General features: G+C 42.7%; 1 protein-coding gene across 1 annotated transcript in view; it reads left to right on the top strand.

Moving 5' to 3' along the window:
- ush2a (Usher syndrome 2A (autosomal recessive, mild)) overlaps positions 1 to 16,390 on the top strand; it is a 500,620-nt gene that overhangs the window by 146,568 nt on the left and 337,662 nt on the right. Inside the window, exons 16-19 of the mRNA XM_060934842.1 lie at positions 1,808 to 2,305; positions 3,637 to 3,915; positions 5,928 to 6,097; positions 10,876 to 11,020. Of these exons, the coding sequence (XP_060790825.1) occupies positions 1,808 to 2,305; positions 3,637 to 3,915; positions 5,928 to 6,097; positions 10,876 to 11,020 (1,092 nt within the window). The remainder of the gene's footprint in view (positions 1 to 1,807; positions 2,306 to 3,636; positions 3,916 to 5,927; positions 6,098 to 10,875; positions 11,021 to 16,390) is intronic.

Genomic DNA, 16,390 nt, shown 5'->3' on the forward strand with positions numbered 1-16,390 from the left:
CTCGATGGTCAGTAGAAGCATCTTATCTTCAGAAAAACCTGACTTTTTAAAATAATATGGGTCAAAACCATGCATATCTATCTTCGCTCAATCGTTGAAATCGTGGTAATAATGAGAAAGTTCATCATTGTTTACAGACACGCTTTCAGCAGCTACCATCCTATGCCATGTACACACGTAGCCGGGTATTTTTAAAACCGAACATTTCCCCCCCTCCGTTTATAAAAATGTTTTATCCACACCACCTCGTCTTCGAAAAAAATCCCTTCCACACATAACCGAACATCTGCGTTTTCAATCACATTCATAAGCATTCCCAACCTGTAGATGGCATTATTTCCCCAAATCCTACCCCCTAATCACATCGCCTGTGCTCTTGGAGCAGTAGTTGGGCTTCTAAAATTAAAGATGTAAATAGCACCTGCACAATAATTAACACTTTCAAGGCACTACTCTGATCCATTACTCTTTAGCTAGCCGCACACTACGCCGATTTTCAGCGTACTGAGCCAACTGAAGTCGCGAGTCAGGTGTAAAGACTAGTTTTCGATGGTACCGACTCATCTCACAGCCGATTCGAAAAACTAATCAGGAGCCAGACTGATCGGCGAGAGTCGCTAGCAATAACCAATCATATCTTTCGCATATAACACGTGACATCATTAAACACAATTTCTAGCGTGAGAACTACGTGTTGGTAGCACCTAATGCAGGTATATACTGTAATTCCATAGACTGAAGCTTTATCCATAGACACAGTGGGCTGGAAAGCCACTCTGCTCAAGTTGTGTGGCTGAATTCCAAATCACTTTAACTCCCCTATATAAGTGCACTATTTAAGGTTGGAAATAATAGCTCATGCAGCCTAGATAGTGCGCTACATATTCCATGTTGTGTCATTTGTAATTCAGCCTGTAGCATCTTCAAGTGTTGGATTTAACAGTAAATATATCCAATAGCCAATCACAAAGCTATTAAGTTGTCACGTGTCGCTTCAATCGCGACTGCACTCATCAACAGTCGGGGGATATGTGCGTGCCCTGTCGGGAGTCGGCTCTGAAATGGGTCGGTTCGGTACCGCGTGGATCGCCGTGGTGTGCGGCTAGCTTAAGTCCATGCTTAATCTGGCTTCTGCAGTAAACAAAGGTCGCACGTTTGACGTCAGGGCAGATTTGTTGTCATTTTTTTGGCGCAGATTGTGACATTCTAAAACGCAAACCTCCGGTTATCTCTGTCCACACGAAAAGGCATACACGGAGTTTTCAAAAATCTTCACTTTGCCCGGAGTTTTTTAAAATATTCGTTTTTGATGTGTTTTCATGTGGATGACAGGCCAAAACGTAGAAAAATATCTTCGATTTAGCAGATACCCGGCTACGTGTGGACGGGGTCCTAGTTGCTTTGTATATCCACCATCATGGCGGACGCTCAAGACGTAGCACATTTTGATCACGTGGTTGCAAGTCATCTATAGACAGCTACTTGTTTTTCTTCTGTAATTGTGTTGTTGGTGGTTGATATTCAATTTGAGTGTATTACTACCACCTACTGTTTGGGTGGAGAACTACTGGTTTGAGAGTGCGCTGTTGAATTGCGTCCGTATGGGAACAACTGCATACAGATATAGTTCCGCAAAAAAGTTGCTAACAAAGCAGTGTTGGGGGTGGCCGGAGGGGTGGCCAGACATTAATTTAGGGTGGCCTTGTCCATCACTGGCCACCCCCTGGCACCACCCCTGTGTAGGTCACGTGGAAATGATAATGCCACACTCTCAACGACATCCATACTGTGTTTCTCCTCCATACAGGAATGATGCACTTCACAGACAGTGGCCTGTCTCCATACACTCTCTACACCTACCAGCTCATCACCAGCAATGTCCACGGCAACACCAGCAGCTCCACTGTCTCTCTGCGCACTCTGTCCTCTGTCCCTGATCCCAGTGAACTGCAGCTGGCCATTGTGGGTCGGATTAACCCCACCAGCATTTCATTCAACTGGACCAAGCCTCCGAAGACCTCAGGCCCTGTGGAGCACTACACCCTGAGTTCAGTGGAAGAACAGAGTGGAGAGGAGAGCCTTCATTACCATGGCCTGGGGTCAAAGGTCACAGTTGATGCGCTGCACCCGTTCACCCACTACACCTTCAGCCTCCAGGCCTGCACCAATGGAGGCTGTTCTCGCTCTGCCAATGTCGCTGCGGTCACAGCACAGGCTTCACCGCAGCAGCAGCTAGCACCACGTGTGACCACACTGTCTCCATCACAGCTGCAAGTCGACTGGGAGCCACCCGCCATGCCAAACGGTAAAGCAGGGGATTGTGGGACTGTTGTTTGGAAGAAAGGATTGTGTACCATCCATATGCTCAAGAGTCAGGTTTATTTTTGCAAAATTCTGTTTTATTTGTATTCTATTTTTAGCAGTAGATATTGTCTCGAAGCAGCTTTACAGAAATAATGAGAAGATTTACAAATGTATTTATGGATACTTAACATGTCGACAAGACCACAAGTTTGCCTAGTGGTTAGCACGTCCGCCTCTTGACCAGGAGATCGCGAGTTCTACTCACAGTCGGGTCATACCAAAGACCATCATAAAAATGGTACCTACTACCATCTGGCAAGGCATGCTGCAGTACAGATGCAAGTGGGGAAGTCAAACTCTCGCGGTTACCAGAGAACTAGCCCCCCACTGTAACCCTAGCTGTATAGGCGAGAAGCCGAGGGCTATTGAAACGGAGATCGGCACCGCACCCATACGCCTTAAAGAGTTGGTTAGTACTGGGACAGAAGACTGCCTGGGAAGAGCAGATTCTGGTGTGAGAGAGACTTTGAACATTTTGACAGCCCAAACTACTGGAGCTAATCACTTTCTGTTAAATGCAGCACAATGTGCATGTTGATATTTTGTCCATAGCTGTAAATGATCGCTGTAAGAATCCACTGCATCTTCCTCATGCTCTTCTAGCAATCTTCAGCCCCATCATTACAATAATGAGAAACACCATTACAGAAACGCTATTTGATCTCTGCCCGGCTGAAAATTAATTCCTGGCGAACTTTAATCTACAACCGAGAGGCTTGATTAAGGCTCGGCCTGTGCTTCATTCTGTGGTATAAACCGGTGGGGCTGCGCGTCACACTTTAAGGCAGTTGATTACCGCGTACAATTATGCATTGTGCCTCACACCAGTGAAAGTGCTGCAGAATAGCTTCCTGTATATCAATGACTTTTAATACCAGTTATCATGCTTTATCACAAATTAACTCATTAACATGGGCCATTATAAAGTACCCTCGGAGAATTCTCCTCACAATTCTACTGTCTTTTTAATTGTGTCTATCTGATTTTCTCTCTTTTTTCTTTCCTCTCTGTGTCATATTGGGCTGCAAATGTAATTGCGTGTTGTCAGTGGCTGGCTTTACATCACAGTATCCTATTTCTTCTGCTTAGGCGTCTTTGGGAAATTGTCGAAAATTAGAATTATATGTAGTGTTTCTGTTCTGCGCCTGGAAGAGGATGGGCTTCTACTTTAATGCAAGAGAAAGACAACTTAGTACAGATTTCACTCATTGTTATAAAAGGTCAATATGAAAAGGAAAAATCTGTCACTGCTTTTATGTTTCTTCTTTCAAGGTATAATTATCAGGTATGAGCTCTTTATGCAAGAGCTGAATGAGTCGTTTGGAAACGTGACCAGTCCCAGGACAGAACACAGGATTTTCCTCAGCACTGGTTGGCTGGACCTGCAGAAGCCTTCAGACTCAGCCAATGAGAACGTTCTGACTCCACCCGAGAGCACTGTGGTGGTGTCTGATCTGGAGCCCTTCACTGCATATCGCTTCAGAGTGCTCAGTGTCAACATGGCCGGCAGCACCACGTCAGAGTGGAGCACAGGCCGTACTGCAGAGGGAGGTGAGATACATACAACAACAACAAAAATAGCAAGACTAGCTTCCATTCCATGGCCTGACATGTACTATGCTGAAAACATCTGAAGAGAAGAATATCATTTTCTTTTACAGGATTAGAAGAATCGAAATCTACTTCATTATGAAGCTTATTATAACACTTTACAACTTCCTACAAGATATGAGTTTAGTGTGCAGAGGGCCAGAGCAATCATGAGCTTTATCATCACAAATCTGTCATTCCTGGAACTGGAAGGATAAAGGCTCCTATGGCTACCTTAGCCTCTTGTTTTTAGCTGATAGGAGAGGAACCTGATCTGGTCTTCTGCTGCTCTAGCTCTTCTGCCTCAGGCTTTGACATTGCTGTGCATTATGAGATGCTTTTCTGGTTAACACGGTTGTAAAGAGTGGTTTTGGGTTTTTTTGCTGTTTTTTTTTTTATTTTTGTTTTTTTGCGTGACTGTAGCCTTCCTGTCAGCTAGGCCAGTCTGGTCATGCTCCTCTGACCTCTCTCATCAATAAGTCTCTCATTTAGTGTTTTTCACACCATTCTGTGTATAACTCGAGAGACTGCTGTGTCTGAAAATTCCCTGAGATCAGAAGTTTCTGAAATACTCCAGCCAGCCCATCTGGCACCAACACCCACGCCATGGTCAAAGACACCAAGATGGCTTTTTCTCCATTCTGACGTTTGATTTGAACGTTAACTCAAGCTCTTGACTTCTGCCGACATTGCTTTATTTTATGCTTTGCGCTTCTGCCACATGATTGGCTGATACACAGCAAAATGCTATTCTATATAGAGAAAACCATCATATTCAGCTTATTTAGATTGTTCTATTCAATCCCAGTGCACTTCAATGAAGGACATAGAGAACAGGCTCCATGCAGCACATCCTGCATTTGGGAGACTCACAAGCCAGGTGCTCAAGAATAAGGACCTCAGCCGTCAAACCAAACTGATGGTCTACAATGCTGCTGTGGTCTTGATCCTCCTTTATGGATGTGAAACATGGACCCTCCACCACTGAGACCTGTAGAAGCTGGAACAGTTCCATCAGAAGAACCTCCACACCATCCTCAACATCAGTTGGGAGGACTACATCACCAATATCACAGTCCTCGAAAGAGCTGGTGCAACCAACATAGAAGCAAACCATCATGAAACACCGTTTTCGGTGGTTAGGTCACGTTGCCCGCATGGACAAAACAAGACTCCCAAGGAGGATCCCCTTCGGCAAGCTGAGCACAGGGAAACTCCCCCGGGGCTGCCCCATGCTACACTACAAAGACCAGCTGAAGCAGACCCTCAAAGCAACCAACATAGACCCTGACACCTGGGAGGAAGCAGCTAGACAGCGTGCCGAATGGCGAAACACCATCTGTACAAGGATGGAAGTCTTTGATGTGAACAGAAGAGCAAATCTGGAAACCAACCAACAGCACAGAAAAGAACAAGAGGCACAACCCTAACCACCACCGACCTTTCAGTGCCATCAATGCCCCCAAGTTTTCAGAGCTAGAATCAGGCTCATCAGCCATCAACGAGTCCACCATCAGATATGACCAGAAGGAACGAAATATTCGGATACGAGGAATCGCTGACGATTCAATCCTAAATTACTCTTGAAGGTTGATTTCCAGTAACTGTGTATTAAGTATTAGATTATACATTACCCTCTTGACAGATACCACAGAGTACATGCCACAGAGCCAGGTTTGTAGACATTAGCATAATTTTCACTGTTAAATGCTCACTGGGAGACATCTTTTAATTTGGGGCTTGGAGTGTCACCTTTTAGCTTTGATTATGACATTTCAGAAGGAAGTACACAATTTCATTTTCATATTTGAGGTGTGTCAGGCTCTCTGGAGATTCTACACCTTGTCATTGATTGTGTTCAAACTTCAACAGCTGATGTTTATGGAAATGCAGTACTACTGAAGTGTGAAGATGAACAGCAGCCATGTGATGCCTCATCATAATGGTGTAATTGTGCATCCTCTCCCCCACAGTGCCCGAGTACATGAAGCCTCCCCAGGTGTCTCCGGTGTCCTCGTCTTCACTCCGAGTGAGCTGGGAGACACCACGGGAGCAGGATGTCAGGGGGACAGTGACCTCATACCAAGTCAGACTTTACCAAGAGCAGACCTCCAACCCATACACCCCTCCTATAGTGACACAGGTACATGCACAGCAGCTCTGGGATAAAAAACAGCCTTGTATGTTAGACGTTTACTCAGAATCCAAAGTGCAAATACAAAAGAATGAACAAAGATGCTGAAGTTTTGTGCAAAATAGATTGCTCAGACACAATGAGGAACGCAATAATAGGTATTCTCAGTTTGAGTCTCAGAATATCTCATCTCATCTCATTATCTCTAGCCACTTTATCCTGTTCTGCAGGGTCGCAGGCAAGCTGGAGCCTATCCCAGCTGACTACGGGCGAAAGGCGGGGTACATCCAGGACAAGTCGCCAGGTCATCACAGGGCTGACACATAGACACAGACAACCATTCATACTCACATTCACACCTACGGTCAATTTAGAGTCACCAGTTAACCTAACCTGCATGTCTTTGGACTGTGGGGGAAACCGGAGCACCCGGAGGAAACCCATGCGGACACGGGGAGAACATGCAAACTCCGCACAGAAAGGCCCTCGCCAGCCATGGGGCTCAAACCTGGACCATCTTGCTGTGAGGCGACAGCGCTAACCACTACACCACCGTGTCGCCCATCTCAGAATATTTTGAACAAAATTTTAATGAAGGAAAAGTTCTGACTGAAATTATTTCTTTTCTTTCAGAATCAAAAACCACATGCTGTTTTGCATTGTTTATATGCATACAATTAATAAGTAAAAAATACAAACAGAGGTAAACAAAAATTTGATTGAATCAACAAAGTCTCAGAAATGATCAACTGAAACATAACGAGCTCTGTAGCAGCACCTGAGACTTCATTTTAACCAGAGATAGAGCTCCAAAGTCGGCTAAAATGTTCAACTTCCGCTGAATCTTACTCAGGTACTTTAGATTGCAGCAACAATCATAAAATGATTTTAATTCATTATAAACATGCGACCGAAGTGTTTTTCCTGTAACTCAGAGTTAAACTAGTCCTTCTCTACATCATAATCATTTGTGAAGTCACGGTAAGTCAACCCCAGATTCTGAACAAAGTTGATCACATATTGGTCGTAGGTTACTGATTCGAATCATATCATAGAAGATTTACAGTGTCTTGCAAAAGTATTCATCCTCCTTGGTCTTTGTCCTGTTTTGTTGCATTACAAGCTGGAATTAAAATGGATTTTGGGGGGCTTAGCACCATTTGATTTACACAACATGCCTACCACTTTAAAGGTGCAAATTGTTGTTTTATTGTGACACAAACAATAATTAAGATGGAAAAAAAAAACAGAAATCTGGAGTGTGCATAGGTATTCACCCCCTTTTGTATGAAGTCCCTAAATAAGAGCTGGTCCAAACAATTCGCTTCATAAGTCACATAATTAGTTGATTAAGATCCACCTGTGTGCAAAGTATCACATGATCTGTCACATGATGTCTGTATAAATCAACCTGTTCTGGAAGGACCCTGACTCTGCAACACTACTAAGCAAGCAACATGAAAACCAAGGCGCCTCCAAACAGGTCAGAGACAAAGTTGTGGAGAAGTATAGATCAGGGTTGGGTTATAAAAAATATCCCAAACTATGAATATACAATCCCGATTCCAAAAAAGTTGGGACAAAGTACAAATTGTAAATAAAAACGGAATGCAATGATGTGGAAGTTTCAAAATTCCATATTTTATTCAGAATAGAACATAGACGACATATCAAATGTTTAAACTGAGAAAATGTATCATTTAAAGAGAAAAATTAGGTGATTTTAAATTTCATGACAACAACACATCTCAAAAAAGTTGAGACAAGGCCATGTTTGCCACTGTGAGACATCCCCTTTTCTCTTTACAACAGTCTGTAAACGTCTGGGGACTGAGGAGACAAGTTGCTCAAGTTTAGGGATAGGAATGTTAACCCATTCTTGTCTAATGTAGGATTCTAGTTGCTCAACTGTCTTAGGTCTTTTTTGTTGTATCTTCTGTTTTATGATGCACAAATGTTTTCTATGGGTGAAAGATCTGGACTGCAGGCTGGCCAGTTCAGTACCCAGACCCTTCTTCTACGCAGCCATGATGCTGTAATTGATGCAGTATGTGGTTTGGCATTGTCATGTTGGAAAATGTAAGGTCTTCCCTGAAAGAGATGTCGTCTGGATGGGAGCATATGTTGCTCTAGAACCTGGATATACCTTTCAGCATTGATGGTGTCTTTCCAGATGTGTAAGCTGCCCATGCCACACGCACTAATGCAACCCCATACCATCAGAGATGCAGGCTTCTGAACTGAGCGCTGATAACAACTTGGGTCGTCCTTCTCCTCTTTAGTCCGAATGACACGGCGTCCCTGATTTCCATAAAGAACTTCAAATTTTGATTCGTCTGACCACAGAGCAGTTTTCCACTTTGCCACAGTCCATTTTAAATGAGCCTTGGCCCACAGAAGACGTCCGCGCTTCTGGATCACGTTTAGATACGGCTTCTTCTTTGAACTAGAGAGTTTTAGCTGGCAACAGCGGATGGCACAGTGAATTGTGTTCACAGATAATGTTCTCTGGAAATATTCCTGAGCCCATTTTGTGATTTCCAATACAGAAGCATGCCTGTATGTGATGCAGTGCCGTCTAAGGGCCCGAAGATCACGGGCACCCAGTATGGTTTTCCAGCCTTGACCCTTACGCACAGAGATTCTTCCAGATTCTCTGAATCTTTTGATGATGATATGCACTGTAGATGATGATATGTTCAAACTCTTTGCAATTTTACACTGTCAAACTCCTTTCTGATATTGTACCACTATTTGTCGGCGCAGAATTAGGGGGATTGGTGATCCTCTTCCAATCTTTACTTCTGAGAGCTGCTGCCACTCCAAGATGCTTTTTTTATACCCAGTCATGTTAATGACCTATTGCCAATTGACCTAATGAGTTGCAATTTGGACCTCCAGCTGTTCCTTTTTTTGTACCTTTAACTTTTCCAGCCTCTTATTGCCCCTGTCCCAACTTTGTAAATTATTGCGTTCCGTTTTTATTTACAATTTGTACTTTGTCCCAATTTTTTTGGAATCGGGGTTGTACCATGGAGCACCATTAAATCCATTATCGCAAAATGGAAAGAATATGGCACCACTGCAAACCTGACAAGAGGCGGCCGCCCACCAAAACTCACAGACCAGGCAAGGAGGGCATTAATCAGAGATGCAAGAAAGACGCCAAAGATAACACTGAAGGAGCTGCAAAGATCCACAGCAGAGATGGGAGTATTAAGCCGTCCACTCCACAGAATGGGGCTTTATGGAAGAGTGGCCAGAAAAAAAAAATAATTGCTGAAGAAAAGACGTTTGGAGTTTGCCAAACAGCATGTGACAGACTCCCCAAACACATGGAAGAAGATTCTCTGCTCAAATGAGACTAAAATTGATCTTTTTGGCCATCATGGGAAATGCCATGTGTGGTGCAAACCCAACACCCTGAGAACATCATTCCTACAGTGAAGCATGGTGGTGGCAGCATCATGCTGTGGGGATATTTTTCATCTGCAGGGACAGGAAAGCTGGTCAGGACTGAAAGAAAGATGGATGGCACTAAATACAGGGCAATTCTGGAGGAAAACCTGTTTGAGTCGGCCAGAAGTTTAAGACTGTGATGAAGATTCACATTCCAGCAGGGCAATGACCCTAAACATACTGCTAAAGCTACACTGGAGTCGTTTAAAGGGAAACATTTAAATGTATTGGAAAGGCCTAATCAAAGCCCAGACCTCAATCCAATTGAGAATCTGTGGCATAACTTGAAGATTGCTGTACACCAATGCAACCCATCTAACTTGAAGGACTTGGAACAGGAATGTCTTGAGGAATGGGCAAAAATCCCAGTGGCTAGATGTGCTAAGCTAATAGAGACATACCCCAAGAGACTTGCAGCTGTAATTGCAGCAAAAGGTGGCTCTACAAAGTACTGATTTTTGTGGGTGAATTCCTATGCACACTTCAGATTTCTGTTTTTTTTTTTCATCTTAATTATTGTTTGTGTCACAATAAAACAACAGTTTGCACCTTTAAAGTGGTAGGCATGTTGTGTAAATCAAATGGTACTAATCCCCCCAAAAATCCATTTTAATTCCAGCTTGTAATGTGACAAAACAGGACAAACACCAAGGGGGATGAATACTTTCGCAAGACACTGTATTCGGATCACCAAAACAAATAATTGGCTCATGAATCGAAATTGTATTGTATCGTGTTAAGTTTTACACCACTCGTAATTAATTGATGAGATAACTTGGGAAAAATCAGCAAACCTTGCTGCTCTTCAGGTCTTTTTCTTTGTTTTACTTTTTTTCATGAGTAACCTTCATTTGTGTTTCACATGCATTCTCAGTTCCTCTTGCTCTTTGCTCATGCAGTGGTCCCTTTGGTCCAGAAAGGTTTCTTCCTTCACTGATGTGGAAAGTGTGTGTGTGTGTGTGTGTGTGTGTGTGTGTGTGTGTGTGTGTGTGTGTGTGTGTGTGTGTGTGTGAGTGAAATAAAGGTTAAATAAGGGCTCAATATTGTGGACAGTTCACTGGCGACTGCCTGGATCAGGACCACCTCTCCTCTCTAGTGTCTGTGGTTTCAAAGGGATTTGATGAGCTTAGGTTTCTTTAAAAACATTCCTTTTAATTGGATTTTGTTATCCGAGATTTTAATTAAGCTGATAAAAAGTTTTCATCAGTATCCTGGATATATATGTCCTCTCATTTTTTTTCCCTTCGAACAAATACATCAGGTCATCTAGGTATGTCTAGGTATGATGGATATGTGTGTTCGTGTGTGTGTGTGTGTGTGATCCGCAGCTGTTGTACAACGCCTCAGCAGACGAGCGGAGCTACACTGTGACCGGCCTGAAGAGCTACGAGGAGTACAGCTTCACTGTGACAGTGTGTAACACACAAGGGTGTGTGAGTAGTCTTCCTGCTTCAGGACGCACTAAACCTTCAGGTTAATAAACATTCACTGATTAACCATCAATTCTAACTTGCTAGCTTGATAAGAAAATGCAATTGTCTGGACAACCCCAAATCAGAAAAAGTTGGGACGATGTGGAAAATGAAAATAAATAAATAAATAAAGCAGTGATTTCTAAATTTACTTTGACTTGTATTTCATTGTAGACAGAATGAACTCCATATATTTCATGTTTTGTTGGTCAACTTCATTTCATTTGTTAATATACATGCATTCCTGCATTTCAGACCTGCAACACATTCCAAAAAAGTTGGGACAGGGAAATTTAGGGCAAGTAATGAGCTATAGCATTACTTTGCATAATATCATTAAATGATTCAGGGAATCTGGAGGAATTTTGGTGTATAAAGGGCAAGGGCTCAAGCCTAATCTGAACACTCATGATTGCCGATCCCTCAGACAGCACTGCGTCAAGAACCATTATTCATCTATAGCTTATAGAACCACATGGGCTCGGAGGCATCTGGGATGGATCATCACACAGTGGAAACATGTATTGTGGTCAGACGAATCAGTATTCCAGGTCTTTTTTGGAAGAAATGGACGCCAAATGCTCTGGGCCAAAGATGAAAAGGACCGTCCAGACTGTTACCAGGAACAAGTCCAAAAGCCAGGGTGTGTCATGGTATGGGGTTGTGTCAGTGCCCTTGGCAAAGGTAACTTACACTTCTGTGATGGAGCATTCATCCAGAAAAGTACACTGAGATTTTGGAGCAACATATGCTGCCTTCAAGACGACATCTTTTCGAGGGAAATTTCAACAAGACAGTGCATAACCACATTCTGCACACATTACAAAGGCATGGCTGTGGAAGAAGAGGGCGTGTCCTCTCTGTCCCCAATAGAGAATGTGTGGAGAATTTAGAAATGAAAAATATGACCGTGATGACCCTGTACTGTAACACACATTAAGACCTGTTTACAGGAAGAATGGGACAAAATCACACCTGAAACGTTTCATCACTTGGTGTCTTCAGTCCCTAAATATCTTTTAAATGTTGGGAGAAGGAATGGAAATGTTCTAAAGTGGGAAATGCTTTACTGTCCCAACTTTTTTTTCAAACGTGTTGCAAGAATCAAAATTGAAATGTTTATTTTGAAAAAACAATAAAATTCATGAAGTAAAACATCAAATAATGTGCTGTTGTATTGTTTTAAGTGTGATACAGATCAAAGAGTATTTACAAATCATAGTTTTTCAGTTTTAAATTTAATTTCAACACACCGTCCCAACTTGCTTGTTTTTATTTATTTATTTTTAGTTGTATGATGGTGACAAGGTGATCTATCTCCATTGAGTCAAAACCAAAAACAAACACCTGAGCTGATGGGAGATTTAGCACTCATTTATTATTATTATTATTATTATTATTATCCAGGGGCGGCACGGTGGTGTAGTGGTTAGCGCTGTCGCCTCACAGCAAGAAGGTCCTGGGTTCGAGCCCCGTGGCCGGCGAGGGCCTTTCTGTGTGGAGTTTGCATGTTCTCCCCGTGTCCGCTTGGGTTTCCTCCGGGTGCTCCGGTTTCCCCCACAGTCCAAAGACATGCAGGTTAGGTTAACTGGTGACTCTAAATTGACCGTAGGTGTGAATGTGAGTGTGAATGGTTGTCTGTGTCTATGTGTCAGCCCTGTGATGACCTGGCGACTTGTCCAGGGTGTACCCCGCCTTTCGCCCGTAGTCAGCTGGGATAGGCTCCAGCTTGCCTGCGACCCTGTAGAAGGATAAAGCGGCTAGAGATAATGAGATGAGATTATTATCCATCCATCCATTATCCACCTATCCCAGCTGACTATGGGCGAGAGGCAGGGTACACCCTGGACAAGTCGCCAGATCATCGCAAGGCTGACACATAGAGACAAACAACCATTCACACTCAAATTCACACCTACAGTCAATTTAGAGCCACCAATTAGCCTAACCTGCATGTCTTTGGACTGTGGGGGAAACCAGAGCACCCAGAGGAAACCCACATAGACACGGGGAGAACATGCAAACTCCACACAGAAAGGCCCTTGTCGGCCACTGGGCTTGAACCCAGAACCTTCTTGCTGTGAGGTGACAGTGCTAACCACTACACAACCTATAATTATTATTATTATTATTATTTAAAAAAATCACATTCTAAAATATTTTTATTGGCACATAACCAGTCAAAATAACCTCCATTCTTGCCTTTTAGCCTTTAGCCTCATTATTTCATGCTCCCAGCTATCTGCACACTTGCCCTTTTATGGAGTTTTGTGGGCGTGACTACATGCAAATGAGCTGTGTCAGGAACATGCTGTGCACTTTACTAAAAGATCGATAAATGAGGCCCATTGTTTTGTTTTGTTTTTCCAGTAAAGAAAGCAAGGTATTAAATAATAGACCATATTTCAGACCAAAAACTTAATGTCGATGTTCAGAAAAACTTAGCAGCCAATATTCTCATAAATCTATCTGAAAGACTGCTGATGCTTATTTAAAAGCAGACGGTTGTCATGCCAGATATTGATTCGGTTTTAATTTAGTGGTGTGTAGAGTAGACCACATCTAATTTCATTTATTTTTAAAAGCCATCGTTGTTTTCCAGCATTTCTTTCCAGTCTTTTGCACCGTACTGTATAACTTCATGTCTGTACAGGATATCCAGAATAAATCCACGATATTACAAAGATCTGGTGAAAGCTTTAATAACTATGATAATATATACTGACAGTCATTAGTGATGCATTCCTAGGCTGTAACTCTGTCAAGGCATTGTGCTGTGTGTGTGTCTTTTCATACGATATACTCAAAACCAGCATATGAGTAGAAATTGGGACAAGTGTTTTTTAATTAATTTGAAGTGCGTGATGTGTGTTCATTCCGTCTGTGTTAATACGTGTTAATTTCCATCTGAATATTAATGACGAGCCTATAATTGAAGATGCCCATCACTTTGTTGGAAGGACAGGACGTACAGTAGCTACTGAGGGACACACTGGTGGCACCGTTAATTCTCAGCAGTGCAGCAGGAAGTGTGCGAACCTCCCAGTGAACTGAAGCGAACGTAGCTCGGGATGCTCGGAGTTGAACCTGGAAGGCTTTTCATCCCTGAGGAATATGAATGAAAGCTATTTGAGATTTACTCTCAGGTTATCTTGACTATTTTCGGACTTTGGAAATGGGTGAGAAAGTTGGGAGAAATTGGTTCAGGCATTCAGACTGATTTGGAAAGTATGTCATCAAGCCATTTTCATCATAAGAACATACATCCTGAGCGTTGCCTCTTCTCTCTCTCTCTATCTCTCTCTCTCTCTCTCTCTCTCTCTTTCTTTGTTCCACTGAGACATTCAGTCCAGCCTGAAGCAATGTGGGCTTGTGCATGCTTCTTCCCCTTTTCCTGTCCTTATTAACCATCTACATCTCACCTTATATGATGACTTAATGACTCCCTCAACCCTCCTGCCGGAGTTCGACGCTCAGCTCGTACACTTGCCCATTTGCAGCTGAATTCATCGCTCGGCAGTAAAAACAATTTACTGTTAATTACAAGGAGAAAAATGTGCTGGCGAGCTCCCCATGAACACCATGAATCAAACACCACTCATGGAGATTTATACAGAATATGTAAGTAGGACGAATTAGTGGGGTTTAATAACAGAGGCACAAATCACGCAGCCTTCAAGGGCCCTTAATTGATACTGTGGGAAATGATGGACATGAATCCGTCAGGCTCCTGGCGCCACAGAAAGATATGGTCAGCTCAATATGCTGTGCTGCATGTTATTGCTTCGTCCATACGACAGACGCACATTTGTCGCCTCGCCACTGCACATATTTTCATCACATCATAGTAGGAATGTGTGTGTGTGTGTGTTTTTGCTTTTTGCTGCCATTCGCCAAACAATGCTTTTGGGATATCAAATGAGCAACATGTTTTTGCGTATACGAGCTTTGAAATGTCTGATTTTTCTCTTTACCCTGATTTAATGTTTTTCTCTTATGGTTGTCTCAGATTGGTTGAATCACTCTCACACACGCTTTGGCAAACCCGTGGTCCACTTGTCTCTTTTATCCTTGTCCCAGACCCATTTGGTAACTCTGACAGGACTTTGATGTTGATGATTGCAATTTATGTGATCCTTACTTTGTTTTTATGACTGTCTGTATACACAGTGCCCATCGTTATTATACAGATGCACCATTAGACTGAATTACCATCTGTTCAAACGGAGCAGTCAGCAGCTGCTTCCGCTGGGTTCAATGGAACGGCGTCGCATTTCGTTCAGTGCCGGAACAAGTAGTGTGTAACGAGCGTTATCCACAGTGTAGACGGTAAAACGCTTACCGTGTGTATGGGTGAATTTAATTGCGTTTGGGTCTTAAAGCTTTGCAGACTATGTGTAAATATGTAGACTGGAACAATCCTCGGTGGTCCGTAAGCGCGAAACACATTAACAGGCTAAAACTGTAACAACAAAACACAACATCGAAAGTAAGAATACAACAAAATGGAAAACTGTATAGTCAGTGTTACACAACTGAATACGTGTGTACATACAGTGTCTTGCAAAAGTATTCATCCCCCTTGGTGTTTGTCCTGTTTTGTTGCATTACAAGCTGGAATTAAAATGGATTTTTACAGGGTTAGCATCATTTGATTTGCACAACATACCTACCACTTTAAAGATGAAAATTGTTGTTTTACTGTGACACAAACAATAATTAAGATGAAAAAACAGAAATCTGGAGTGTGCATAGGTATTCACCCCCTTTCGTATGAAACCCCTAAATAAGAGCTGAGCCAACCAATTCACTTCATAAGTCACATAATTAGTTGATTAAGATCCACCTGTGTGCAAAGTGTCACATGATCTGTCACATGACGTCTGTATAAATCAACCTGTTCTGGAAGGACCCTGACTCTGCAACAATACTAAGCAAGCAACATGAAAACCAAGGAGCCTCCAAACAGGTCAGAGACAAAGTTGTGGAGAAGTATAGATCAGGGTTGGGCTATAAAAAAATATCCCATGCAGCATTATTAAATCCATTATTGTAAAATGCAAAGCATATAGCACCACTACAAACCTGACAAGAGAAGGCCACCCACCAAAACTCACAGACCAGGCAAGGAGGGCATTAATCAGAGATGCAGCAAAGAAACCAAAGATAACACTGAAGGAGCTGCAAAGATCCACAGCAGAGATGGGAGGATCTGTCCATAGGATCACTTTAAGCCGTACACTCCACAGAACGAGGCTTTAATGAAGAGTGGCCAGAAAAAAGTCATTGCTTAAGAAAACACGTTTGGAGTTTGCCAAACAGCATGTGGCAGACTCCCCAAACACATGGAAGAAGATTCTCTGTACAAATG

The sequence above is a fragment of the Neoarius graeffei genome, chromosome 11, assembly GCF_027579695.1.
Source record: "Neoarius graeffei isolate fNeoGra1 chromosome 11, fNeoGra1.pri, whole genome shotgun sequence".
In the NCBI taxonomy this organism is placed as follows: Eukaryota; Metazoa; Chordata; class Actinopteri; order Siluriformes; family Ariidae; genus Neoarius; species Neoarius graeffei.